The sequence below is a fragment of the Jaculus jaculus genome, chromosome X (genome assembly GCF_020740685.1).
Source record: "Jaculus jaculus isolate mJacJac1 chromosome X, mJacJac1.mat.Y.cur, whole genome shotgun sequence".
NCBI lineage: Eukaryota > Metazoa > Chordata > Mammalia > Rodentia > Dipodidae > Jaculus > Jaculus jaculus.
In genome coordinates this window covers 152,422,792-152,449,164 of record NC_059125.1, presented here as the reverse complement: position 1 = coordinate 152,449,164, position 26,373 = coordinate 152,422,792, and the positions used below count along the sequence as shown (strand labels likewise).

The 26,373-nt window shown below is 50.5% G+C and overlaps 3 protein-coding genes across 3 annotated transcripts; all 3 read right to left on the bottom strand.

Annotated features, from left to right (window-relative positions):
• Positions 1-401: 401 nt before the first annotated feature.
• On the bottom strand, positions 402-10,831 carry Fam50a (family with sequence similarity 50 member A). The gene is made up of 13 exons (XM_045140522.1): positions 10,636-10,831; positions 9,211-9,295; positions 9,011-9,110; positions 8,397-8,542; positions 6,151-6,227; positions 3,151-3,217; positions 2,281-2,342; positions 2,009-2,085; positions 1,625-1,679; positions 1,376-1,424; positions 1,211-1,281; positions 958-1,068; positions 402-616 (listed from the first exon to the last, which is right to left on the bottom strand). Exons 1-13 carry the CDS (start codon positions 10,744-10,746, stop codon positions 608-610), a joined length of 1,020 nt encoding a protein of 339 aa, XP_044996457.1. The 5' UTR covers positions 10,747-10,831; the 3' UTR covers positions 402-607.
• Positions 10,832-11,740: 909 nt separating this feature from the next.
• Positions 11,741-17,972, bottom strand: Gdi1 (GDP dissociation inhibitor 1). Its single transcript, XM_004672115.2, has 11 exons — positions 17,710-17,972; positions 16,428-16,535; positions 16,179-16,278; positions 15,920-16,054; positions 15,289-15,487; positions 14,911-15,042; positions 14,266-14,365; positions 13,402-13,573; positions 12,985-13,129; positions 12,814-12,868; positions 11,741-12,724 (listed from the first exon to the last, which is right to left on the bottom strand). The coding sequence occupies exons 1-11, from the start codon at positions 17,752-17,754 to the stop codon at positions 12,572-12,574; spliced, it is 1,344 nt and encodes a 447-aa protein (XP_004672172.1). The 5' UTR covers positions 17,755-17,972; the 3' UTR covers positions 11,741-12,571.
• A 424-nt stretch (positions 17,973-18,396) lies between these two features.
• On the bottom strand, positions 18,397-26,055 carry Atp6ap1 (ATPase H+ transporting accessory protein 1). Its single transcript, XM_004672114.2, has 10 exons — positions 25,845-26,055; positions 25,472-25,598; positions 22,838-22,912; positions 22,416-22,609; positions 21,844-21,884; positions 21,166-21,251; positions 20,539-20,777; positions 19,814-19,861; positions 19,493-19,724; positions 18,397-19,285 (listed from the first exon to the last, which is right to left on the bottom strand). Exons 1-10 carry the CDS (start codon positions 25,988-25,990, stop codon positions 19,076-19,078), a joined length of 1,398 nt encoding a protein of 465 aa, XP_004672171.1. The 5' UTR covers positions 25,991-26,055; the 3' UTR covers positions 18,397-19,075.
• Positions 26,056-26,373: the final 318 nt, after the last annotated feature.

Genomic DNA, 26,373 nt, shown 5'->3' with positions numbered 1-26,373 from the left:
GGGAATCCTTTTATTGTGTGTTGGTAGAAAGGTGATAAAATATCTTGTTTTAGTTTGTAAACCTGACTGGCCTAAACTATGTAGCTTAGACTGGCTTCAAACTTGGGATCCTTCTACCTCTGCCTTCTAAGTACTGGGATTACAGGTGTGTAGTACCACACCTGGCAAAATAAGCAATTTTTATATGAATCTTACTTCCAAAACTGTTTTAAAGAAAAATACACCTTGAAGCCTGGTGTGGTGGTGCACACCTTTAATCCCAGCACTTGGGAGGCACAGGTAGGTTCACTGTGAGTTTGAGACCACGCTGAGACTACATAGTAAATTCCAGGTCAGCTTGGGCTAGAGCAAAACCCGACCTCAATAAACTAAAAAGAAAAGAAAAATACACTTTCTCACAATGTGGGCACTCCAGCTCTGCATGTGCTTTTTTTTTTTTTATTGTAAAAGGAAGAAAAAGCATTAACGAGAACGCCAAGGGCCAGGGGATGAGCAGCTACCATCCTCCCAGCATGCTATACCACGATCCCAGGGAAGGTGGGCACCTGGACCACTGGAGACATGGGGTGCGCTGGGGAGAACCAAGGCCATGTCACCTCTTGGATGCTCACCGGATCTGGCGTGAGGTAAAGAGGGGCACAGGGGACAAGGAATGAAAAACCGGGAGATAAGCAGGAACAGGCTGGCATGTTACCTCTGGTTTTTTTCTGAGACAAGGTCTTACTAATATAGCCCAGGCTGGACTGGGACTCACCATCTTCCTGCTTCAGCCTCCCTAGTCCCGAGATTAAAGGTGTGGGCCACCATTCCAGATTAGTTAGCTCTAGTTCTCTAGCAGGATTCTGCATCCCTTTGAGAGTCAAGCTGGCTCCCGCCCCTTACCCCTTGAGCTACCCAGCCCAGCCCCAGGCCACTAGGGAAGGGTTTCCTGAGTGCCTGGCTCCCCAGTCTCCTCACCGTGTACTTGTCCCACTTCTTCTCCGGGTCATAGGGCTCCCAGCGGCTGGCAGGGAAGATGTGCTTGTTCTTTTCATACCAGCTCCTCAGCACCACTTTGCCTGCATGTGACTGAGAAACACAGACAGCTGGGCCTTGATGTTTGGGGCCACGCTACCTGACCTTGCCTTCTGTAACTTGTTCTCCCCAGGGCCATCTGCCCTGACAGGCTCAGGGCACCTCTATCTGCCCAAGTGCCCCGACACCATCATACCTCATCCTTCTCCACGGTGGCATCACTGAGAAGCCGTACATCATCATGAACATCGAAGTTGAACAGTGGCCCTGCAGGGGAGAAGCAGCCATGCTAAGATTATGCTCGGTCCCATCCTACCAGATCAGGACAGACTATAGAGAGAACTAGGCCAGAAGCACTCACCACTCTTCCCTCGTGCCTTAGTGACAATGAAGTCATAGAAGCTGTGATGCTGGGGGGAGAGGGAGGAAAAGCCTGGCTTGATTACTGATCTGGCTTCTCTCACCCACCACACCCCACACCCCTACTTGCAGGCTGGGAGCAGACACTACTGCACCCACCAACCCTAGAAGAGTGCAGAATGGTGCGGGGACTTCCTGTGAAGCCCCAGGGCATGGCGCCCACTGCGTAATCTAGGTTGAAGGGACTCACATGAGGGATGATTAAGTCTTCCTTGATGTACATGAGCTGTTCCACCCCCGCTGACCTGGGAAAAAGAGAAAGAAAGAGAAATGAGGATGGCAGCCAGAGAACATCCTTGGCCCAGCAGGAGAGCCAGCACAGGGGGAGAGATGATGTCTCCAATGTTTAGAGGGAAGCTGTTTAGTTTAGTGAGCCTCAGACCAGAGTCCTACTGTTCTCTGCCTTTGGACCAAATCACCAAGGCAGGGCTCCCATCTAAGCGCTCTACAACAAGAAGGAAGGAAAAAGGAGCATAGTCTGGCTGGGGAGCAGTTATCTGGTTGTCTAGTATCCTGCATAGGATGGCAGGCTCTGCACATATGCACAACACAGGCACACACACACAGCCCTCACCTGAGCTCACTGAAGTCCTTACGCAGGATCTCAAGTGCCTTCTGCAGGAACTGCTGCATCGTGTTGCCCTTTTTCATCTGTAGAATGGCCCAAGAGACAGCATGAAGGAAACCAAGGAATTGAGATGAGAAAACAAAAGCCTAGAATAGCGCCCTGAGGAAGGCAAGGGCTTGAAGGTCTTCATTCTCACTGCTGCCCTCAGGAGCCACAGGGGCTTCCTGACTCAGTTGCCTCCCACTGAATCCAACCCAGTGCCCCTCACTATGGTCTACCTTGACTGTGCGTCGGTGTCCAGAGCCATCCCAGTAACTGAAGGTGATTTCAATCTCTTCACCTAAAAAGCAGAATTCCCTCTTGGTCTTTGGACCCACATGTCCTCCTCCAGAGCTTCCTTGAGCTACCGTGCAGCCAAGGAGACTATCAGGAGATCTGCTCAGGGCCTCAGCCCTGTTCTTACTGTCCCATCGGTGTTATACATACCCAACTACACTAGCAATCTCTCTCGGTATCACTCTTTTGTTTTTTTGTTTGTTTTGAGGTAGGGTCAATCCAAAGCTAACCTGGAATTTACTCTGTAGTCTCAGGGTGGCCTTGAACTCACAGCAATCCTTCTACCTCTGCCTCCAGAGTGCTGGAATTAAAGGTGTGCACCACCACGCCCGGCTTCATTTTTAGATTTTTTAAAAAAAATTTTTGTTTATTTTTATTTATTTATTTAAGAGCTATAGACAGAGAGAAAGAGGGGGGGGGGAGGAAGAGAATGGGGGTGCCACGGCTTCCAGCCACTGCAAATGAACTCCAGACGCGTGTGCCCCCTTACATGGCTTACATGGGTCCTGGGGAATCGAGCCTCAAACCGGGGTCCTTAGGCTTCACAGGCAAGCACTTAACCGCTAAGCCATCTCTCCAGCCCTCTTTTTTGGATTTTTGAGATAAGGTCTCATATAACCAGGATGGCCTGGAGCTTCTTTGCAGCCTCACAGGTGTTGTCCTCCAGAGTGCGGGGATTATGGTGTGCATCATTCACTATGCGTGGCCAGAGCACTTACTTTTTTGTTTGCTTGTTTGTTTTCCAAGGTAGAGTCTCACTCTCGCCCAGGTGATTAAAGGTGTGTACCACCATGCCCAGCTATAGCACTCACTTTTAATCTTCTCCTGCTTGGCTTCCCACTCCTGACGCAGCTCTTCCCGGAGCCGATTCTCCTCCTCCTAGGGAAGGAAATGGGTAAAGTAATAAAATCTGTGGTTCATGCTTGGGCTGTAAGGTCACTGAAAAATCTTGCTGGAGCTGAGCTGAAAAACCTCCTCTGTGTAGACCAGCTAACAGAAAACTGGAAAAAGCTACACTGCATGCAGCTCCATGGGAGAGAGAGAAGTCATCAACACAGATAAACAACAGTGTACACTGCAAGCCTTGAGTTTGGCCAGCCAGACCACATGAGCCAATGGGTGCAATAGCGGCATGTCTATTACAGAAGAAACCAACTGCTCTCTACTTGGGACTGGAGACCTGATCCACAGGAGGGAATACATGCCTGATATTGAAAACCTATGACAGGGGAAGTCATGAGACCTAGTGGTGCAACACCTGCTGGTGTCTGGCTAAATGTATATGTTATGCTCATCAAACTGTTTGGTAAGCACTTTCCTTAATGTTCATACCCATATATTAGTGCTATTCTTACTTTTGATTAGAGAAGCTTCTATTTTTAGATGGTGGTGACCTCTGGGATGACTCAAAAGGCACCATAGGGCTGAGAAATGACAGAGGAGTGCTCAGCACTGAAATATCTCTATAACACCTTCCAAGGCCCGTGGACCATTGCAGAAGAGGTAGTGGAAAGAATGTAAGAGCCAAAGGAGGGATAGGACTCCATACAACAGGCTCCTCCAGACACAAAATGGCCTGGATATCCATAACCTCACAGAGCCTGGTACTACCTATATAAGACCATTACAATAGAAGGAAAAAATGATGACATCAAAATAAAAGAGAGACTAATTGACAGTGAAAGGGTATATGAAGGAGAGTGGAGTTTCAAAGGGGAAAGTAGGGGGAGGGAAGGAATTACCAGTGAGGTAACCCAGGCCCAGAAAGCCAAACGTCACATGTTCTCTCTCATATGTGGATCCTAGCTACAAATGATTGTATTTCTGTGTGAGTAGGAATAAAACTCAGTAGCAGAGGTCAGTAAGCTAGAAAGGAGATATAAAGGGAATAGAAAGGGGGGCTACTTAATAGGATGGCATTATATATATACATGTAAGTAGAAGAACAGATTAATGGGGGTGAAAAGGTCTAAGTGAAGTCAAGGGAAGAGACTGAGTAAAGGAAAGATGGAGGGAGAGCTAACCAAAATCTAAGAGGATATAAATAAGTCATATGGAAACCTACATTTTTGGACAATGAAACACTCAGGAGCCACAGATTGTTACTAGAAAATTTTCAGTGCCAAGGATGGGAAACCTTCCAATGAGTTGTTGGCCAGGAAGGTCCCTGATGCCCCCAAAACATTACAGACCATTGCTGAGGCTCTTGGTTTTCAACCAGGAATAGATGGTAAGACCCTATTGCTGAAGACTCCACATTCTGCGGCTGCAAGGCCACTGAGAAATCCTGCTGGAACTGAGCTGATAAACTCCTCCATGTAGACCAGCTGACAGAAAGCTGGAAGAAGCCATGCTGCATGCAGTTCAATGGGAGAGAGAGAAATCACCAGTGAAGATACTCAACAATGGACCCTGCAAGTCTTATAATTTGGTCAACCAGGCTAAATGAGCCACTGGGTGCAATAGTGGCATGTCTGTTATGGGGGAAACCAACCACCTTCTAATTTGACTGGAGGCCTGCTCCATGGGAGGGAATACATCCCTGATACTGAAAACCTACAACATGAGCCCTAGGGGTGTAACGTCTGCTGGTGTCTGGCTAAATGTATATACTATGCTCATCAAACTGCCCAGTAGCACTTCTCTTAATGTTCATACCCATATATTAATGCTACTCTCACTTTTGGTTAGAGAATCTTCTCTTTTCAGATGGCAGTGACCTTGGGATGACTCAGAAGGCACCATGGTGCTAAAAATAAGTGACAGAGGAGTGCTGTGCACTGAAATATCTCTATCACACCTTCCAAGGCTCAAGGTCCATTTCGGAAGGTCCAAGCGGAAAGAATGTAAGAGCCAAAGGAAGGGCAGGACTCCTTACAACAACATGCTCCTCCAGACACAAGATGGCATAGATATCCATGACCTTACAGTGCCTGACACTACCTACACAAGACCATCATAATAGGAAGATGATGACATCAAATAAAAGAGAGACTAATTGAGAGGGGGTGGGGATATAATGGACATTGGAGTTTCAAAGGGGAAAGTGTTAGGGAGGGAATTACCATGGGATATTGTTTACAATCATGGAAGTTGTCAATAATAATAAAATTTAAAAGGTTCCCAAGACCTCATCACTGAAGCAGACCTAAAATGAACCCAACTTGGCTCAGGGAAATTTCCAGAAGAGGGGGCAAAAAGAATGTCAGAGCCAAACATTGGGTCATGATACACAGAGACATTGCCTCCTGCCCATAACTGATGGCTAACTCCACAATGCATGACCCATATTCCCCAATGAGAAGGGTCCCTGCCGAGGGGGGAGGACAGGAAGGAGGCTAATGAGGGTACCAACTTGACTGTATACACTGAGTACAAAACTAATTAAAAAGAGAGAGAGAGAGAGGGAGACAGACTGATTGAGAGAGGGAGGGTACAGATGATGGAGAGTGGAGTTGTGAAGGGGAAAGAGAGGAGGAGAGAATTATCATGGTTTATTGTCTATAATTATATAAGTTATTAATAATAAAAAATAAGCCGGGTGGGGTGGCGCATGCCTTTAATTCCAGCACTTGAGAGACAGAGTTAGGAGGATCACTGTGAGTTCGAGGCCATCCAGATACTACAGAGTGAATTTCAGGTCAGCCTGGGCTAGAGAGACCCTACCTTGAAAAACCAAAATAATAATAATAATTAATAAAAATAAATCTGTGAGTGTTTGAGGGGTGGCATCAGCTTTTCTCTGAGCCAGAGTCTCCTCCAGGGTCAAGGTCATAGTAGCAAAGTCAGAGCCAGGGCCAGGAAGTCTTTACCTCCCGGTCTCGATCAGGTAAGAAGCTTGTATCCACATCTGGATTCTTCCCCAATTTCCTTTTCTTCGTGGTGATCTCTGGAGCAAAAGTAGGCAAAGAACATCTTAGCGTTATTCTGAAAATGATTTTTGATCTCAAAGAACCCTATAAAGGTTTTTGAAATACCTAAGATCCCTGTAGCATTCTTTGAGAACTGCTCACTTAGTCAACATCTTTGAGAACAGCTCACTTAGACAACATAAAATATTGACAAGGCCTCCCTGCTGCCTCTTCCCCTCAGGAAAAAACAACAACAAAATCTCCAGAGGGAGGGGAAAAGCTACTAAGTAGTGCTTTTTTATTTTGTTTTGTTTTTGAGATAGGGTCTCCCTCTAGCCCAGGCTGACCTGGAGTTCACTATGTAATCTCAGGCTGTCCTTGGACTCAGAGTGATCCACCTACCTCTGCCTACAGAAAGCTGGGGTTAAAGGCATGTGCTACCACACCCAGCTCAGTAGTAATGTTTTTTTGGAGGTAGAGTCTCACTCTAGTCAAGGCTGAGCCGGAGCTCATTTTGTAGCCCAGGCTGGCCTCCAACTAATGGAGATCCTCCCCCTTCAGTCTCCCAAGTTCTGGGATTAAAAACATAAGCCACCATACTACCAAGCAATACTTTTTGTTTTGTTTTGTTTTTCGTGGTAGGGTCTTACTCTAGCCCAGGCCAACCTGAATTCACTATGTCATCTCAGGCTGGCCTGATACTCACAGTGATTCTCCTACTGCTGCCGCCAGAGTGCTAGGATTAAAGATGTGCACCGCCATCCCCAGCTTGCAATTTTTAAAAATATATTTATTATTTATTTGCAAGCAGAAAGAGAATGAGAATTGGTGCACCCAGGACCTCTTGACACCACAAACAAACTCCATACGCATGTGCCACTTTTGGCATCTGGCTTTATGTAGGTACTGGAGAATCAAACCCAGACTGTCAGAATTTACAAGCATTTCTCTAGCACCTCCCCACTGCCAATGCAGTGCTTTTTAAAAGTCCCAGTAGGGCTGAATGTGGTGGCACACATCTTTAATCTCGGCATTTGGGAAGCTGAGGTAGGAGGACTGCCAAAAATTCAGGGCCAGCCTAGGGTTACAGCATGAGTCCCAGGTCAGCCTGAGCTAAAGTAAGACTACCCTGTATCAAAACAGCAACAAAAAGAATATACCTGATATTCTCTGGTGTTTGTATGCACATACATGCAATACACCATACATGCACAGAAAAAGTGAGTGGCTAGTCTTAGCTACATGAGACCTTGTCTCCAAAAATCAAAATTTAAAGCCGGGTGTGGTGGCGTACGCCTTTAATCCCAGCACTTGGGAGGATCGTGGTGAGTTCAAGGCCACCCTGAGACTATAGTGAATTCCAGGTTAGCCTGGGCTAGAGTGAAACCCTACCTTGAAAAACCAAAAAAAGAAAAAGAAAGAAAGAAAAGAAAAGAAAACAAAACTCAAAATTTACAGTAGCAACAGGCAACTGGCAGAGGGGGCACGTTCACAAATGTATCTATTTTCTGCTGTTTCAGTGCAATTGTATTGTTTCACTGTATACTCTCCCCACTCACTCCCATCTCTGTGACTACTGACATTTTCATTAGTCAGCCTCAACCCAACCATGGCCAATATGACACTTTGTCTACCCCTGGGGTTCTATGTGGAGCAGTAACTTTGAATGACCTGAGCACAGACCTGCAGTTTGGCCAGGCACAAAACAGGTATGTGGTATACAGGCCTGCCAGTAGCTAGTATGTAAACTTCTGATGAAACTCATCAGCCAGAATTAATAAGTCAATACCCAGGGGACACCAGTGGCAAATGATTGCCATATTGCATAATGCAGAAATGAATGTTCCTATTGTTGAAGAAAGTTTGAACAGGGAAACCTGGTCAAAACTAGCTTCTCCCTCAATCCTACGTGCCCCAGAAAACAGTTTCTGGATCTTTCTAGACCAAGTATGAGCCTCTCCCCAATAGCTTCTCACAATGGTAGCACCTGTCCAGGGTCTCTCAGCCCAGTTCTGACTCAATCTGCTACTGACAGTAAATCTGGCTATACTTGGCTTTAAAAAACGGTATGTCTTGGCTCTGAGTTCCTGTGCATTGCTTGAGACTGGGAAGCATGTGTACAGCAAATAATCGAGGCTACTCAGCAGGTCAGCCCATACAGAAGGAAGAATCCTTCTACAACCCAAAAGTCAGAGCAGGGCCCTCACCTTCCCTCTCCAGCTCTTCCTCATACATGGCCACCTCTTCCTCCTCTTCACCTCCCTCCTCTTCTTCCTCCAAGGTGAAGGACAGGCTAGAGATCTTCCGCTTGGCCTCTTTCTTGCGCTCCTTCTCTCGCAGTTTTTCTAGCTTCCTACCAAGGCATGAGTGGCCATCATGCCCCATGTTCTTGCCCTGATGTCCCTTTCCTGATCCAGGGCCACTGTGTACCTAGTTTGGGGTCCACCCAGCACAGGTTGATCTTCCCAGTACCCTAGAGGAATTCTACTTCCCTGGGCCACTTCAAGCTCATGAGTGGGGCTCTGATTATGACACAGGCATAAAGGGACATAGGAGTCATGGGACAGAGAGGAATGGGGATAGTACAGATGGTTTAGGCCAATGGAGAGGGCTCAGAAAGAATCAACTTTACAGAGGAAAAGATAAATCATAAAAGTGCACAAACTAGTGTGGGCCTAAACTAGAGACTACACCTATTCCCAAAGCAGGAAATGGGGTCACTCTATGGAGTAGGGACAACCTGACCCCCTCCAAGAGTTCCCAAGAACTAGTTCTATGCTAAGGGGAGGGCTGTAGCTGAGAGACAGGAGAGGAGACCCACAGCTGCAGCTCTTTTGACTGCTCCTTTTTGGCCAGCTGCTTCTCCCTCTCCTTCACCAGCGCCTCTTGCTTGGCCTTCATGTCATTCAACGTCACAAGACCTAAGAGGCAGGAAGACATTGGGGGAAAGGCTTATGACCCAGGGCCAACCAAGGAGTAGTCCCTGGGCCTGCATGAGAGTGAGATGTGCACCCTGCTCACCCACGGTGCTGGACTTGAGCTCCGCCTCTACAGCATCGTAGTGTGCAGAAAACTTCTTGTCAATGTTGGATTTCATTATGTTCTCCTGCAGGAGAGGTAGCACAACAATGAGGGCCACCCATCACCCCACTCTGGAAGGGAAAGGTTGGCTGTTGGGGCCTGGACTCTAGTTCTAGATCTTTTCTTGAACACTCTATGATGTGATCTTAGAAAAGATGTGCTCCACCTTCCCTTTGGAGGCAAAAGTTCCCACAGAGCTGAGAGGGCTCTTCTAGGACCAAGATGGAGTCATTTTCCTCACACCCCTACCCTTCTGGAGGCCAGAGTTCTCAGTGGCCTGCAGCTACAAGCTCTAAGCACCTTTGACCTTTTTCTTTTTTCTATTTGATTTTGCATTTTTGAGGTAGGGTCTCATTCTAGCCCAGGCTGATCTGGAATTCACTATGTAGTTCCAGGCAGGACTTGAACTCACAGCCATCCTTCTACCTCTGCCTCCAGAGGGGAGTGCTAGGATTAAAGGCGTGTGCCATCACACTGGTGCTTTAGCCTTTTTCATTCATAGCCTATAAGATGAAGCTCCTGAGACCCAAGCCATGGGGTGTCAGAAGCGGGCAAAGGAGAAAAGAAGGGCTAAAGGGCCCAACCCCTCCCAAAGCAATTTTCTCCCTTCCTGGCCACAGATGTCTGACCAGGGCCTCCAAAGGGAGCGATCAGCAAAGGCAGTCCTTAGGTTTTCCAAGAACACAGAGACAGTGCAGCCAGAGCTGGAGGACTGGGTGTCAAACACTGGCATGGACTAGGGTACATGATGCCTCCCCCTGAAGGCTAGCTTCTTGAGTCTGGATTCCCACTTCCCTAGGAAGAACTTGCCCTCAACTGGGGCATTAAGCCCTTATTCTTTGAAGGAGTCTTGCCCAAAGGACCAGCATACTAGTCACTCACTGAAGCCCCCAGGGAAGTGCTAGCATCCCTGGGACTTAGGTCTGCCTTTGTTATGCGTGCAAAGGGTTCTGGAATAAGCTTCAGTGGCTGCTCCTGTGCCTCTTCTGGAGAGAGCCCTTCTTGGTATGCATTGGATCTAGGCATAAGCCTGGCTCTTCGTGCCTGACCCAGGAAGCTCTGTGCTGAGAAGGCGTGCTAGGGTGTCTTGCCCAGCTCCAATGCCACCAAAAGAAACATTGCCTGGGGCTCCCTTCTGCTGGAGGCTTGTCACTAAGACCAGTTTCTGACATGGCTCGACTCTGGACTCATTTCACAGATCGGATAGTCCCAACTCGCTTTGGTCGCCCACCAGGTCAACAAGTAAGGGTCCCGCCCCCATCGCGGAGCCCGCCCTCCAGGAGATTCTTGATCGCTGCCCCGGGTCTCCCAGAGCCAAGTCGCGCGCCTCGCGCATGCTCTGAGGCACCCGAGCCTGACCCGCACCTCGGCAATCCTTTGCTTCATTTGCTCCATCTGCTCACGCTGCTTCTCCCGCTTCTTCATCAGGTGCATTGCACGGCCCGCCTCGCTGGCAGCGCCCTTGTACTGAGCCATGGTGGCGGTGGTGGCGGCGGCGCAACGGCGGTGGAGACTGGGACAGTGACAGCGGCCTCGCTGAGTCTTGGCGGCGGATGCAGTTGTCAGCTGACATGTGACGTCAGCCACCAGGAAACGTGTGGACGCCAGTACCGCCCAACACCCACACCCCAACCACGTGACCGCGGCTCACTACACCCACAAGGGGCTGGGCTCACTCCTACACTACGGCTAGATCTGGCCTTTTTGGCCTCTAGACCTAGATCTGGATCCCCCTTTCCTGCTCGTCTTCAGTGTTTTCTTTCTCTCTTTTTATTTATTTATTTTTTTTTATTTTTTTTTTTTGGTTTTTCGAGGTAGGGTTTTGCTCTAGTCTAGGATGACCTGGAATTGACTATGTAGTCTCAGGATGGCCTCAAACTCATGGCTATCCTCCTACCTCTGCTCCAGAGTGCTGGGATTAAAGGCATGTACCACCACGCCCGGCTTCAGCTTGTGTTAACCACACCAGGCTGAGCCTCCAGCCCCCTTTCCTCTCGCTTACCTTAAGGCTGAGCCCCCCTCTACTTTGATGCTGATCCAGCTCATTGAACCACTCCCTGCAATTTGATGTCACCTTCTCCTCCCAGAGGCCAGGACTTGGTTTTACCTGATCCTCCATCTAGCTGGGCATTGACATTCCCATTGGGCTGAACTTGATTCTCACAGAAGGCTAGGCCTAGGTCCTTTTTTCCCCACATTGGCCCTTGGCTCTGTCTGCCAATTAGACACCAGGTGTCAACATATAGCCCAAAGTCTTGAACTCAAAAGCCTCCACACCTAGTGGCTTCCTCCCTTTGATCTAGAGTACACGTTGGATCCCCTGACACAAGCTGCTGGTCCCACTATGTTCCCTGACTTGGCCTGTGAGGATGCAGTTGTAGTTCCCAAAACTAAGCTAGAGCCCAACCCTTGAGAGTCACGGTCCTGCCAAGCAACCCAACTTTTGGGCAATGAACCAAAAGATCATAGCTCAGGTTTCAACAGTTTTATTGGGAGTTTTGTTTTTGTTTTTGTTTTTCCTGTGAAATAACACTAGAGGTTGGGGAAAGGGACACATTCACTTTGCAAGATAAGGGTTTCCCACCACTAAAGGAAAGGCATGGGGCAGGGCACACTGGGTTTGGATCCACTTTCCCACCTCCTTCTGCTTTGCTCACATTTCTTTTTCTCAGCAAGTATCAAAGAACACAAATACAAAGACAAGGAATAAAAACAGATAAACCTCTGAGGGGCCACACCTAAAACCACCAATCCATTCCCAGGCTTTGCCAGGGCTGGGAGGGGCCAGGAAACCTCACTCTACAGTCCCAGGGTGCACCAGAAGACAGTGGGCTCAGGTGGGCGGGCCAAAGTTAATAAATTAGAATAAATTATGGGGGGGGAAGGAATGCCATTTTGTGCTGGGAGGGCCCCTTCTCTCCAACACGCAAGAGTTGGTGGGGGGAGGCAGGGGCATCTCCAAAGGCCACTACAGTGGGGGTTAGAGCAGTGGGGGCAGAAGTCAGCTGTTCCTCCACGTCCTTCCCAAGCAGAGCAGAACTAGGGGGTGGGGGAGGAAACATACAAACAAGAACGGGAATCCTCCTTTCCTAGGACAAGGGCAGGCCCCATCTCCCAAACCATCACTAAGGTTAAGGATTTGGTCAGTGAATCAATGAGGTGGGTGACAGGAATGTGGTGGGGGAAGCAAAGGATGCTGGAAATGGGGATGCCCAGGCATACCATCTCCATCTCCCTAGCCCTGGAGGAGGACAGACAGGTAGGGGCGAGGGCAGCAGGGGCTAGGGGAAGGGCTCAGCAATCACTGGTCAGCTTCTCCAAAGACATCATTCTGTTTGCGCTTCATGTTCTCAAAGTCAAAGGCTGACCCAGCCATGCGTTTGTAGATGTCTTTGATGTCGTTGCAGGTAGTCTCGAAGTGTGTAGTGGCATCATAGGAGCAGGAACAGAATACCTGCAAATGGCCAGACCCAGAGGCCCAGGGTGAGTCAGGCACAGGCTCTGGGTAGGCAGCAAAAGCCAGGGCTATTACAGGCTTCTTACCTGACTCTCAGAACCATCATCAATAGGCTCATACAAATCACTGATAGCCACGAACCTGAGGGGCAGATGGAGAGGAAAGGAAATGTCTCAAAATGGGCCTTGCTCTTCCTGATCTCCAACTCTGGCTCCTGTGCTGGTCCCCACCCCATCAGGTTTAGCCCAGCCCCTCACTTCTGGTCAATGGGTTCCAGCAGCTCCAGCGCAGGCTCAACTTCCTTTTCTGGCTCTGCAGTCTCTACCGTGGTACTGGCAATAGCGATGTACTTGCCCTGTGCGGCCACATTGTGCGCATAGGAGATCATGCACACATAGATATCTGGCCATAGGAAGACCTCAGTTAATACGTGTCAGAGGAAAACAGCCACACAGTAGGGTCTGGACAGGAGTTTGGCCCACCTTCCCTCCCTAGCCTCACATGGTAGGCAGTATCCGAGCTGTCATCCTCAAGGAAGGGAAGGGAAGAGCTGAAGGCATCTAATTCCTAGTTTGTCTCAGGACAAGATGGTGCAAGAAGCCCCAAAACTGATGGGGAAAGGCACAGTACCTCCAAAGAGCACACTGAAGGGAACCCATCATAGCCTGGCCTACCTGACTTTCTGTTGACCTGGTTTTGGGGGATGATGATTTGGCAGGAATTGGCATCATTGGTGTTCTTGATGGGGTGGCTGAGGATACAGATGATGCGAATAACCTGACCAGCCTTCCGCACGCGGTCTGGGATATAGCTGGGGTCACAGATCAACTGCTTGCAGCGGGCCACCTATGAAGACACCAGAAGGCATTGTCCTGACTGTATCACCTCTTGCCCTGTTTGGTGTTAGGCTGAACTAAAAGTGAAGGCAGGCAGCGCGGAGCAGCCAACACTTCCCCTCCTACAGAACATGGGCCCTCCCTGCAGCTCAGAGAGGAGCTCTCACACATAGGGCTAATGAAGCTGCTCCTGGGATACTAATTAGAACCACTGTTTCAAGTAGCCAAGTGGTTAAGGTGATGGACTGCTAGAAACACTGCTTTTTTCCCTTGTTACTGATTTTTTTTTTTTAGTATTATCTATGTGCCCCAGGATTTCTTCCCTCAGCCTCTCCGCTGCTCATGTGCTACCTACCACTGTCCGGCTCAGGAATGCTTTCTGGGAATGTAGGTCAGCTGGTACAATGTTTGACTACCATGCAGGAGACCCTAGATTCGATCCTCTGGCACCACATACACTGGACATAGTGGTGCACACCTGTAATCCCAGAACTTGGAGGTGGAGGCTGGAAGATGCAGCTTCTGGCTTTTGAAGGACACTCTTGCCAACAGGAATGGCTACATTGACTTCTTTTGGAACCTCCCCTCCCTTCCCTGTGAGCATCAGCAGATCCACCAGCAGTCAGGCTCCTTGGGAACACAGCCCCAAAGGAGACCAACCCTACCCCAACCACGGTACCACCACTACACAGGGCAGCTTACCTCTCCCTCAGATTTCACACCCACCACCTTGCCATTCTCCATGATTATGTCATCCACAGGTTTGTTCAGCATGTATGTCCCCCCATAGATGGCACTCAATCTGTAGTAAGGAGAGTGAAAGTAGAGTCCTCTTAAGATAAAGGAGGATCAATTCCATTGTATCCTCCCTACCCTACCATTGAGGTACAGAGAAAACTGGCATCCCTGGGCAGGCAGAAATCAGATCTAGCTCTTCATCCTAGTTCTGTCATTGCCATGAACTCAGGACCCATCTTGACATGCTCTTTTCCTCTCTAGAGCTTCTGCCCACAACATTCTGAAAAGAACGAATGAGGGTACCATGAAGGAGTAGCACCACACAGAAATGACCAAAGGTCCAGAATAAAGAATTCTAGAAATAAGCTAGCCCTCAACTAAGCCCCAGACTCAGACATAGCCAGGGAAACCATGTTCATAGAGACGTGGCTCTTAGAATCTCCAGTTCAACGCACTAGGGCTGGGCCACATCACCCAGGAGTGGGGCCAGGTACGTGGAGCTTACAGATGGGAAAGTAGAAAATGCTATAAAAGTGCTCAAGGTGGCTATAGTTACCCTCAGCCTTAGTCCTATCCAATAATGCCAACTGAAAAGAGCTATGTCCTCACCTTGCAAAGCCCTGGGGCAGTTCACCCAGGCCATAGAGTGGGTACAAATAGGGGCTCTTGCCATACCGAGCCAGGGACTCGCTGTACAACTTGATGCGATTAATAGTCTCAAGACAAGGCTGATCCAGGTAGCTGGGGGGACAGGGGCCGGGGAAGATGCTTTGATAGCAGCACTCCTGCTCAAACCCACCCAGGTACCAGCCAACCTTCTCACCACCCTTCATGACCTGGCAAAGATATGAGTCATATACAGGGGAGAAATGGAAAGGCAACAGGTAAGCCTGTGGCTAAGTCCAGGGCACATGCAGGATGGGCAGAAGGTACTCTAGGCAGGTGTGGGCTAGGCAAGGGGTATCCCACCATGCCAGTTTCCCTCACTCATCAGTGCGGTAGAGTGCCAAGGCGTGGCCAGTGAAGTCGATTACATCCTGGCCTAAGTCAAACTTCCGGTAGACATCACGCATGCTGGTAGTCTGGGGGTCGACACCTTCAAAAGTCTTGGGGTCATTCTCATCAAAGTTTGCCACAAAAACCAGGAACTTGCGGAAACGCCGTTTTTCAAACATGCCCATCAGATCTGAAGGAGGGGTAGTAAAGGGACCCTTTATACCACTACAACATAAGACCTCCCTTCCCACCAAGGCAGGCCAGGAAAGCAGGTGCCCCAGCTCCCAACTGAGCTGTGCCATGTGACCTGAGGTTAGCATTCCCTTCTTGGCCTCAGTTTTCCCATGTGAAAAGGCCCTCCCAACCGCACTTAGTGATGTTTTGATGGTTTAAGAGGACCCTCGGCTATGTCCCTTTTGTATGTCAGCATCCTTCCTAGTAGTCTGTCATGACAGATAGTATGGACCAATTGAGGGGCTACAAGCCAAAGCTGCATGGGGAATGGGACCTTGGACAAAGAGGAGCTCCACTCTGACTCTGGACAGTCACCTTTGTCACCTGTTCTCAGGACAGCCTGTCTCTCTCCACTTTATTTTCTCTGGTTCAGAGGACCCATACTCACTGGAAGCCAGTGCCTCAGTCTCAGTAGATGGCACTTTGTAGATCTTGCCGCCTTTGTAGACAAAGCTGCCTTCTACTACCTTGAAGTCCAGGTAGCGAGTCACTTCTGTATACAGTAGCATCTTCACCAGCTGACCTGTGTCGGGGGTAGGTGACATCAGCATGTCTTCCTCCAGAAGCTCTTGCTGGTCTCAGAAGCCTGACCCTCCTCCAGTTTTCCCAGTCCCCTGCCCCTACACACTGAGTATCATCTTCCTCACCATTGGCCATGAGGAATTTGGGGATCAGGTCAACATTCCAGTCTCGGCCCCGGCCCATTGATTCAGGTGGCCCCTCCAGCAACTGAAAGCGCTTATATAGCTGGAAGCAAGACAGGAAAAAGGAGAAGCGTCGAGGACCACCCATCCCTCTCCCTACCCTCCTGCAGAGAACTTGAGGAGTAACTGTGACTCTATGCCCCTGTAAGAGGCTAACGAAGGGGTCTAGGCCTCAGATGCAGACTGTCTTACCTCCTCTAGGGGTGTAATGGAGGAGCTCTCACCCCCATAGTAGGGGTTCCGGTCCATGTGCAGCACTTTCTTTCCATTCACAGACATAATGCCCGACAGGATGCATTCCTGGGGGAGGGGTGACATTTGCTACAGCACTCCTGCTTGCCCTCCTACTAGCAGCCCCGATTTGTTCCTCAGCCTCAAACCTGCCACAATGGACAGCTCCTTACACACACACACACACACACACACACAAACCCTGCCTAGGTTGCATTGCCTAAAACGGGTTGATGGCTTCATCAGATCAGTTTCCTTTATAGCCCTGCTGAGCAAAATGGTGAACCAATAGAGAAATGACAGGTTTGGGGGGAGACAGAGGTCCTGCCGTCCCAAGGACAGTCTTCTGGTATCAACATGCCAAGAAAGTATCTATCCATGAGCCCAAGAAAAAGGAAGATAAGACACAGTGAGCCATAGAGAAGAACTAGCTCGACCTCAAAGGGTATGTGAAAAGGAAGTGAAGATTAGGCCAGTCCTTGAAATTTCAGGCCCCACCCTGGGCTTCTCCTTCTTCAAAGGGCAGAACCCCCTAACCCTCTAGCCATACCCATGGGTCCAAACTGAGGCAGCAAGCCAATGGGGTTTGTAGACAGGGGTTAAGATATGTACACCCTCACCAGTCACTGTCACTAACCCAAGGACAAAGACTGCAGACACTACTCAGCCGAGGTCTCCATGGGAAACCAGGGTGGGGTAGCGGGAATGTGGTCATTGCGCTCACTGCTACTGCTTCTGGAACATTCCCTGGGTCCCTTCTACCCAAAAGAAGAGAGAGAGGAGGAATAAGTGCTCACCTTTCAGGGCCCCTATACTCTATAGCTTCGTACTTCATCCATCAGATTGCACAAAATGGGAGGGGATGCTAGGCAGGGATGCTGAGCGAGTGATGGGTGCAAGTGAAGGGTGGGGGCTGGGACATCAGGTTGAGGTCGAGGTGCATTTTCCAGCTCAGCGACACAAGGTAGAGAAGATGAGAGGGGTCAGGGAGTGGGGGGGGGGGGGTTGCAGGCGGGAGGGGAACCCTATTCAGCAAGACTGGAACATGACAACAAAGTAGAGTCGCCGTCGTGGGGTAGGGGTAGTGGGGTGAGCGCGGGGCTTGCTTTTCCGCCATCCAAGTGGATCATGGCAATGATGGAAGGATGCGAGGGGAGGATGGAGCTGGTAACCGGGGACTGCATCATCGCGGGGGAAGAGGATGACAAGATGCAGGGCTGTGGATGCCCGAGGTGGCACTTACGGTAAGGCCGGTCCCCAGCACGATCACATCGTATTCCTCGTCCATGGTCAGGCCTTGGTGCCAGCGCCCTCTCAGCTCCTCCTCCTGCTTCACCCCAGCAGCCGCTAACGCCGCCGCGGCCGCCGCACTGAACCAAAGATGGCGGAGCTAGCCCTCTCTCGACTCCTCCGCCGCGTCAAAGAGTTCCTCCTCCTCCCCGAGCTCAGCCTCACCAAGCTGAGGCCTCCTCTTTCCCACCCGCTTTCAGGGAGGGCTTCTGGCGTCAGGGTCCCAGCACTAGCACTACTCCGCCGGCAACGCCGCAGGTCTAGGGTCCAGAGAAGTGCGGGGCGGGGCGGGGCGGGGCGGGGCGCCCAGCCGCAGGTGCTGCGCCCCGCGAAGAATCCTTGCGCGGGATCCGCGCGCGCCCCGCCCCGCGCGCTCCCGTTCCGCCCCCTGGGAGGCTCGGCGCGGTCTCGAGGCGCGCTGCTGCAGCAGACGGGGGCGGACCACCTTGCGATGCTATTGTCACGAGGAACTCCTCCTAAGTCCCTCCAGCACAACAGGATGGCTGAAGACCCACCCGGTCAGCCTCCCCTGACTTTCTCACCCCCCACCTAGACTTGACTGGGCTGCATCCAGGCATCTTTTCCCTCTGTCAAGCTCCACCCTAATGCCCAGTGCAGAAATGAGTGACAAAAAGCCCAATGCATGGCAACCCGTCTTTATTTTATTAGTAAGGAACAACAGGGCACCCCAGGTTCCTGCCAGGCATTCCTACTGGGGACACGACAGAACCCAGTGAGCACACCCTGCCCACCTGTTGTGGAAGTCCCTTCCTTCTCAGGTCATAGAAATAAAACGCAGTGTCCTACTTATTCTTAGCACATCACCAAAAAACAAAACAACAACAACAACAAAAACAACATGACCGCCAAGCTGGGTACAGTTAAGTAGTATTTTCACACACTCAAACTCAGCGAGCCTCAAATCCATGGCTGTTGTAGAGAGTTCCATAAAGCTTGAGGAAGGAGTATTTAATACACAAAAGTACTATAAACAGCGAGGGATGATGGTGGAGGGACAAGAATAAATAAGGAGAAAGTGAGAGAGGGGACCCTAGAACTAATGTCCCTTCCCCCTCACAATGACTGAGCCTGGAAGATCTGTCTAATGTCTATGAAGAATATATACACCTTGTTGGTAGAGAAGGGGATTAGCCCCAGGAAAGCCCCTCAGCAGGTTGAAGAAGCAGCAAGACAGGCTGAGGGGAGTGTGGGGTTCATGCTATAGTGGGAAGAGGGGAAACCCCTTTGGTCCAATGTGTCACGAGGTGGGAATGTGACAACCGGACACTAGCATGCCCTCAATCCCACTCGGACACAGGTCACACAATCTGGGTCAAGGAGATGGAGGAGCCCTTATGGTCATCAAAGCGATCCATAGTCTTGAGGCTGAGGATCATGTGCAGGCCATAGGTAAAGACGAACAGCATGAAGAGGGAGGTAAGCAGTCCCATCCAGATGCCAGGGGAGAAGAAGCCGGCACAGTCACTGGCATAGGAGAACTGCTCACCTGTCACATTGAAGGCCTGGATCTGGGGGACACATGAACATGGGTTAGAAGGGACCACAAAGGCTAGGATTCGGGAGTTAGTAGATAGTCCGTATACCCAGAGATGGCACAAGGATGGGACTCTCAACCACATTCCCAAGCCATGCTAAGACACTTTGGGCCCTTCCTCTCTCCCCGCCTCTACCAGGACCCTGCTGCCACCAACCTGGGCCCCCTTGTCTTTCCATACCTGGAAGTCATGAAGAGTTATCTGCCAAAGGGAGGGCTGCATGTTGGTCACAAGGAGATTGCCTTTCTTGGTAAGAGTGCTGACGTACTCACAGTGGAAGGAGTAGATGCTGGGCCCTGTAACTTGGGAAGCATTGAAGTAGACAACAGAGCCATTGCTGTGGATTTCGAAGCTCTCCATAGTAAACCAGTATCTCGCAGACACTGGGTAGAAGCGGTTAGCAAGAATGAACCTGGGAGTTGCGGGATGGCAGAGATGTCAGGGGAGCAGAGGAGACCGGAGTCACACAAGCCCAGCCATACCTCAACCCCCAGAACTCACTTGAATGTTACCGTGGTACCAAAGAGCTGTTCATAGGTCAGCGAGAGCCTGTGGGACAAGGCAAAGATGCACTGTCAGCTTCTGGGTGAGCCTTGAGCTGTCAGAGGAGCAAATTCCCCTTAGGACTATTCCTTCTCAAGCTGCCCTAGGTCCTTCTGGCCACCTGCCAATGCAGTGCATCCTCACTTTACAACAGCTCCAGACACAACTGACCCAGGAACAGAACTGGAGGCTGGCACCAAGTCCTACATTTCCAGCTCAGGGTTCCTTCCTCTAATTTCTCTAAATCTACTAGCCCTACTTTTTTCATTCCCTTTTTGGCGGGTGGAGGCGGGGGGTCCTCTGAGCTGCCTTGTTCAGATTTTGAGGGTGAGGGCAAATGGAAGGGTGTAGGAGCCCTACAACTGGTCTGGTCTGGTATTTGCCCAATTGCAGACCTAAAGGAAGTGCTATGTTCCCAGGTGACTGTGTGGTATTAATAGCCCAGGTCTCACCCATGGCCTAGGATGCATGGGAAGGCAGAACTCTGAGAGGCTCCCTCTCCAGTGTCTCCCCAGAAGCATCATCCTGTGATATCATCTATATTTTCCTGGTGACCACACCCACTAAGAACACTTTCAACCCCAACATACATACCTGACTCCAGTTCCCTGCCCTATCCCAGTCCCACAGTGGCAGGAAGGGTACATGTAGCAGCATGGTCCTTCTCTGCCTAGTCTCCTTACCTGGCAAAGGAGTCATTCCAGAAAGAGCCAGTCATATTGAGTGTCTGTACCCCAAAGGTGTGGGAGGTCAAGTCTTCCCACTGGTCCTTGTATGCCACAGAGAAGTTTTGTGCCCAGAACAGGATGCGTGGAACAGTGTCATTGTAACTCACAGGAGGATGGATCACAGGTGATGCCACCTGTTTTTGAAGCAGCTGGCGACCTAGACCCCCAGCCACCATGGCTACATCACGGGTCACCTGCAAAAACACCCCGACAAGCCTTCTGTTAACAGCCCAATAAGCAAGATCTGACTCACTGTCATAGACTCCCTCCCTGCTGGGTACCATATCCACCACCATAAAGTCCCACAGGTGAGAAGATGCCCTTCTCCACTGGCCCCCAACCCTGTTATTCCACCACCCTAAATTTGGAATTACTTATACCAAATGTCCTTGCACATTGTCCATAAGGCTCAACAAAATGGAAAGGAGCCCAAGTGGAGGAAGCAGTCCTCTTGCATGTAATACTTTCCCAAGCCAGGGAGTTCTGGGAAGCCATGCCTGTGACATAGCGCCCACCTCCAGGCAGAGCCACCACATGGCTTCACCCCACCCACCTCAGAATCTCTACTGGAAGAGCACATACCCTGGAGGGGCGGACTGCTGTAAGAGCTGCTGTGTAAGGGACATCTTCAGACTTGAGTGTGCTCAACACCTGCCCAATGACCTCATCTGAGGGATGACAGAAGAGCAGAGAGCCAGGTCACCAGAGAGCCTTTGCTTAAAAAAAAAAATGAAACACTTCTCACTGTGTTCTTTAGAGACCTCACTGAGCAGGGGAAGCAGTACAGGTAATTTCCACAGAGGACCCCTCAGAACAGCTGTTTCTTTTCTCATTCCCTATACTAGCCTCCCTGTGGACAACTGTAGCCTTAGTCACTGATTCTCTGATACCAAGCCAATCCTAAGTGAAAAGAGAAAACAGAGACACAGAGAATACCATATCCACCCAACTACTTTCCATGGGGAAGGCTGGTCCTTTTTCACAAAGACAAGTCCCCCTAAGTGCTTTTCTCAATGTTACTGGTCTATTACATTCAAACTATGGATTCACTTGGCCTAGAGACTGGATCCCTGGACTCTTGCAAGGGGGGTCCCAAGGTAATTGGATACCTCTACTAGGTGGGGTTAAATGCAGGAATACATGGCTACCCAGCTGTCAGCTGCTCTAAGGAGGGCTCACTCTTGGAGTGAAGAGGAATCAGTTCTCAGGTAATGGCCCAGAGGCAAAGTTAAGACATGCATCTCCCCTGATCACACTCACCATTTCCTGTGAGAACTTCTCTAGGCGCCATCAGTCCGGAGCTATGGATGAGACAGATTGAGAGGGCCCTTTGGTGTCTCTGCCCTCAAGTCCAAACAGCTGGCCTGGAGGAGCTTTTCAAAGCCCATAGCCCTTCCCTTAGCCCTTCCAGTTTCCTTCCCACTAGCCCCACTCACAGAAGCCACACGACAGCTGCTGCACAGACAGCTGTGTAGGGGCTGAGCTCAGCAGTGACAGCGGTCTCCTAACCCTCCACTTACCTCAGAACCCTTGCATGGAACTCCATGCCTCTCCTCCCACTGGCTTTACAGGCACACTCAAGTCCCTGTCACTTGCTCTGAGAACAGGGCCTAGGCGGGGCGGAGGCTCCCTAAAAGTGATGGCCATGTCTGCCTCATTGCAGACACTCCTAACTCACAACCTGGAAGCCAATGCTTCCTGTTGCCAAGAATCTTCTGGGAGGGTTTAAAGGGGGAAAATGGAAATAATGCCATCTTTGGCTGGATTCTGCCATCAGAGCCAGAGTCCCTCCCTGGATACTGAAGCTAGAGGCTGGGCCACCTAGGCCATACCTGGCTGTGTAGGGCAGGCGGATGAGCAGCAGGGCAGGGAGGGTAGCACTGAGCTTTAGCTCCCGGAGGGTGGCCAGGTCCACATGCAAGGGACTGGCCCCAAGCTTCTCCTGCAGGTAGGTGGTCAGAGTGCTGACTGCATACCAGTCCACAGCAGGAAGCACCAGCGAGGAGGGGGCCAGGTCCAGGGCATTCTGACAGTAAGGGAGAGGCAGAAGGCTGAGTGAACCAGAGACTAGTGGGCCTGTGTTAACCCACAAACCTCCCTGGCAAGCCACACTCACACAGGGCTCCTACACAGGAGTCCCACACAGGGCCAGAAAGTAAATGCCCTGCACTATCAGGCCCTAAGGCTCACATTCCAGGCCTTCTACTCTCAAAGCCAGCATCTCTGGTCCCAATGGCTGTAAACAGACTCTTACCTCCAGGTTAGAAAAGGCGCTGTCCTGCTTGTTTCCAAATACACCACCATATGCCGTGAAATCCTCAATGCTCAGCTAATAGGAAAGCAGAAAGACCACTCAGTAGACTAGCCAAGGAACAGAAGCCAGGTGTCAGGGCAGGAGGTCTGTGCATTCTCAAAGCCAACAAAACCTCATTTAGAGTCAGATTTGGCATAGGGAAGGAGAATGAACCACCATCAGCTTGGGTGGGGGTGGAGAGGATGGCTCACTCTTTCCTCCATCACTCTCAGGGCAGGGTAACAAGACATAGAAGATGGTCATGGGGTTGGGAGATCTATGGGCAGCTGGCTTGTGGTAACCTCAAGAGCAACAGTCAGCCAGCAAGAGGAACTTCGGAGGAAAAAGGGGAAGCTGGGGGAGGGGAAGGGGCCAGACAAGAGTATTCATGGTAAGCCTCAAGACAGAAGTAGAAGTTAGAGCAGAGGAAAACCTGCTATGCCCAGACTGGCCAGGATCCTCCTTCTCACGGAGGCCTAAAAGTCCCTGTCCTACCATTTGCAGGAGAGGGGGGGCGGGGAGAATACGAAGATCTTGGAACACAATGGAGGAAGAATTGAAGTCTTCTGACCTCTCTGGATCATAGAAACCCCAACTCCATGACCTTCCCTTTACAATCTGTGACCTACACATGTCCTTTAAATTCACAACTCCTAGCTTCCTCTGGCTTCTCACAGTTAGGTCCAGAAGCAGTCTTAACCAGATTCCTTAAGCTCATTCTGTTTAGTACACATACAGCCAACCTGCCCCTCCTTTCTCAGCAGGAGTGCTCACAGGATGGCTTCCTTTAACAAGAGAACACACCATCTCCTGGTCCGCATTATCCAAAGCTTCACCATATTTAGAACTGCAACCAACCTTTCCTCCTTATGGCTTACATGGCCTTCCCTCCTCTCCTGGTGACCTGGGACCATCTCTTACACCTTTCACACAGTGTGCTCCAGCCACACCAGCGCTTTCTGAAAGCCATCAAGAGCACTCCTAGACCAGGGGCCTGGCACCTGTACTTCCCCAGCCAGGAGTGTCTTTCCCTCAAAGTCACATGGCTGCCTCCCTCCCTCCATCAAGATGTCACCTTCAGCTGGGTGTGGTGGCACAAGCCTTTAGGGTGGTGACCAGCCTGGGGCTACTGAGTTCCAGATCAGCCTGGGCTAGAGGGAGACCCTGCCTTATCACTCTTCTCAAAAACAGTATCCCCAGTCACTCTGTCCCCTTGGCCAGTATCCTTTTTTAAAAAAAAAATATTCTTGCCAGGTATGGTGGCGCACGCCTTTAATCCCAGCACTCAGGAGGCAGAGATAGGAGGATCACCATGAGATCGAGGCCACTCTGAGACTACAGAGTGAATTCCAGGTCAGCCTGAGCTAGAGTGAGACCCTACCTTGAAAAAAAAAAAAAAGATTCTTTCATTTATTTGAGAGGGAGAGATTGAGGCAGAGAGGGAAGGGTGGGGGAGAGAGAATGGGCATGCCAGGGCTTCCAGCAGCTGCAAACGAACTCCAGACGCATGTGCCACCTTGTGCATTTGGCTTATGTGGGTTCTGGGGAATCAAACCTGGATCTTTGGCTTTGCAGGCAAGCATCTTAACCACTAAGCCATCTATCTCTCTGTTTCCCTTTTTAGACCAGACTACAGATATATCATGTACCAACTTAGCTTTTACCTGCTGTCCTTACAAGAATATCAGTTTCCTAGTGCTAGGTATTATCGTCCAACAAACAAATGGAAGAATGCCCTAATACTAGGAGGGACTGCGGCTGAAGGCTTTAAGCAGGTTACTTCCCTTTAGCCATCTGATGTAGGTGATTTATTCATTACATACTTGTAGAATCTATGGCTTAAAGATTATTTCATGTGTGCAAAGGCTAAAAAGAGACAGAACTAGGACTAAGTTCCAGTCTGTTATTAACCATGTTCTGGAAGGACTACAGTCAGCAGAATCATCACCTGCTGCCACAGCAACAGAATGAGGCCCCAAAGAGAATAAGGTGGACAGGCCACTAATGAAGGGACAAGCAGAGACTTGACAACATCCCAAACAACTATTTTATGCTGCCCTAAGATCTTCTATACTCTTGCTTTGTGGGCAGTGGGTGGGGGAGGAAAATATATTGACTCTGAGCAAAAAACTGGATGGGGGACAGATTGGACACTCAAGCTTCAACCATCATAGTGAGACTTCAGTAAATCACTACGCTTCTTCAAACCTTAGCTTCCTTAGCAGCAAAACCATGACAATGACATCAGTTGAGCTGTGTAAATGCAGCACTAAAGGAGTAATCCTCCCACAATAAGTCTTGTCATCTGTGAAAAGGAAAGAGAATCCCTACCATACTAGAGGAAGTCAGAAGACATCTATAGGGCTCAGTCCTAGGTATCTGACCTCTGACCCCTTGCCTCCCATCAATCCCATGTCATTCGGTGCCTCCCATCATTTACATTGAAGCTTCGCCTATAGGCCTTCCCAAGAATCTAGCCACACCTGCCTAGAGTTAAGACAAAGTCACTGGAGCTTCACCTAAAGAGACGGTGGGGGCGGGAGAGGGGTCTGCTGGCCTTCCAAACACCCGCTGAGCAGGCTGAGGCAGGCTCACCTTGTCCTGCAGGAATAGTAGCACATTTCGAGGGCCCAGCTCCAGGGCGGGGTCTAAGTAGGTAGAAAGCTGCATGTCACTGGTGATGTGGCCCTCATGAGTGTCGGCCACAGGAGCCCATAGATCCCTGGTAGGGGACAGAAGAAATGCTGCGATACAGGGGGGCACGATGACCGGAAGCCCATAGGCTCCATTCTTGATGCACGGGGCCGAGAGTTCCGGTGTCTGGTGTTTTGAGAGCCCTTGGGCAATGGGCAGCCCTCGTCGGGACCTTACAGATCCCCCCCCCCCCCGGCGAGGGGGACTCAGACGTCCCTGCGCGCAGTGTGACCCGACCCATCCCTGGCGGCCCAACCCGACCAGGCCTTCTCACCGGTCACTCGACCACATGACCAGTGGCACCTGATGCTCCGCAGCTGTTGTCACCATCGCCGCCACCACAACCAGGATCAGCGGCAGCCACAGAGCTGGAGCCCATGGCGTCCCGATCCGCATCGAAGACAGCACAGTCGCCGCCATAGTAGCCTAAACCTTCACTGCCTAGGACACCGCTGCCGCCGCAGATCAGATGACCATTGCCTCCGTCATAGCCCCGCCCCACCTTTGGCCTGGGCGCAGTGTCTTGGCCCGTGATTGGGCCAAGAGCATAGCACTCATGACCACGCCTTCTCACTGATTGGTTGTGCGCATCTCCAGGCGCGCACGCTCTTTGTAAGAAAAGAGGCTGGGTCCAGTTCTACAGGCTTCAACGGTTGCACTGGGCGGGCTCTTTTACCGAGCCTCACCCACGTTCATTTGCCCTTTTCAGACGAGAAAACGCGATCTGATAGTGGGAGAAGAGGGCCCCGGGTACTGTCGGGAAGAATGCCAACACTTACAGTGGGCAGGGAGGAGCAGGGTCC

Excerpts from the sequence above, each read along its gene's own strand:
- Gdi1 (XM_004672115.2), bottom strand. The coding sequence starts at position 17,754 with ATGGACGAGGAATACGATGTGATCGTGCTGGGGACCGGCCTTACC. Across the intron at positions 16,279-16,427 it reads CCATTACACCCCTAGAGGAG|CTATATAAGCGCTTTCAGTT; the intron begins GTAAGACAGTCT and ends TCTTGCTTCCAG. Across the intron at positions 13,130-13,401 it reads CCAGGTCAACAGAAAGTCAG|ATATCTATGTGTGCATGATC; the intron begins GTAGGCCAGGCT and ends TCCTATGGCCAG.
- Fam50a (XM_045140522.1), bottom strand. The coding sequence starts at position 10,746 with ATGGCTCAGTACAAGGGCGCTGCCAGCGAGGCGGGCCGTGCAATGCAC. Across the intron at positions 9,296-10,635 it reads TGAAGCAAAGGATTGCCGAG|GAGAACATAATGAAATCCAA; the intron begins GTGCGGGTCAGG and ends CCTCTCCTGCAG. Across the intron at positions 3,218-6,150 it reads TACCTGATCGAGACCGGGAG|GAGGAGGAGAATCGGCTCCG; the intron begins GTAAAGACTTCC and ends TTCCTTCCCTAG.
- Atp6ap1 (XM_004672114.2), bottom strand. The coding sequence starts at position 25,990 with ATGGCGGCGACTGTGCTGTCTTCGATGCGGATCGGGACGCCATGGGCT. Across the intron at positions 22,610-22,837 it reads GCGCCTTTTCTAACCTGGAG|AATGCCCTGGACCTGGCCCC; the intron begins GTAAGAGTCTGT and ends CCTTACTGTCAG. Across the intron at positions 19,862-20,538 it reads TGGAATGACTCCTTTGCCAG|GCTCTCGCTGACCTATGAAC; the intron begins GTAAGGAGACTA and ends CTTGTCCCACAG.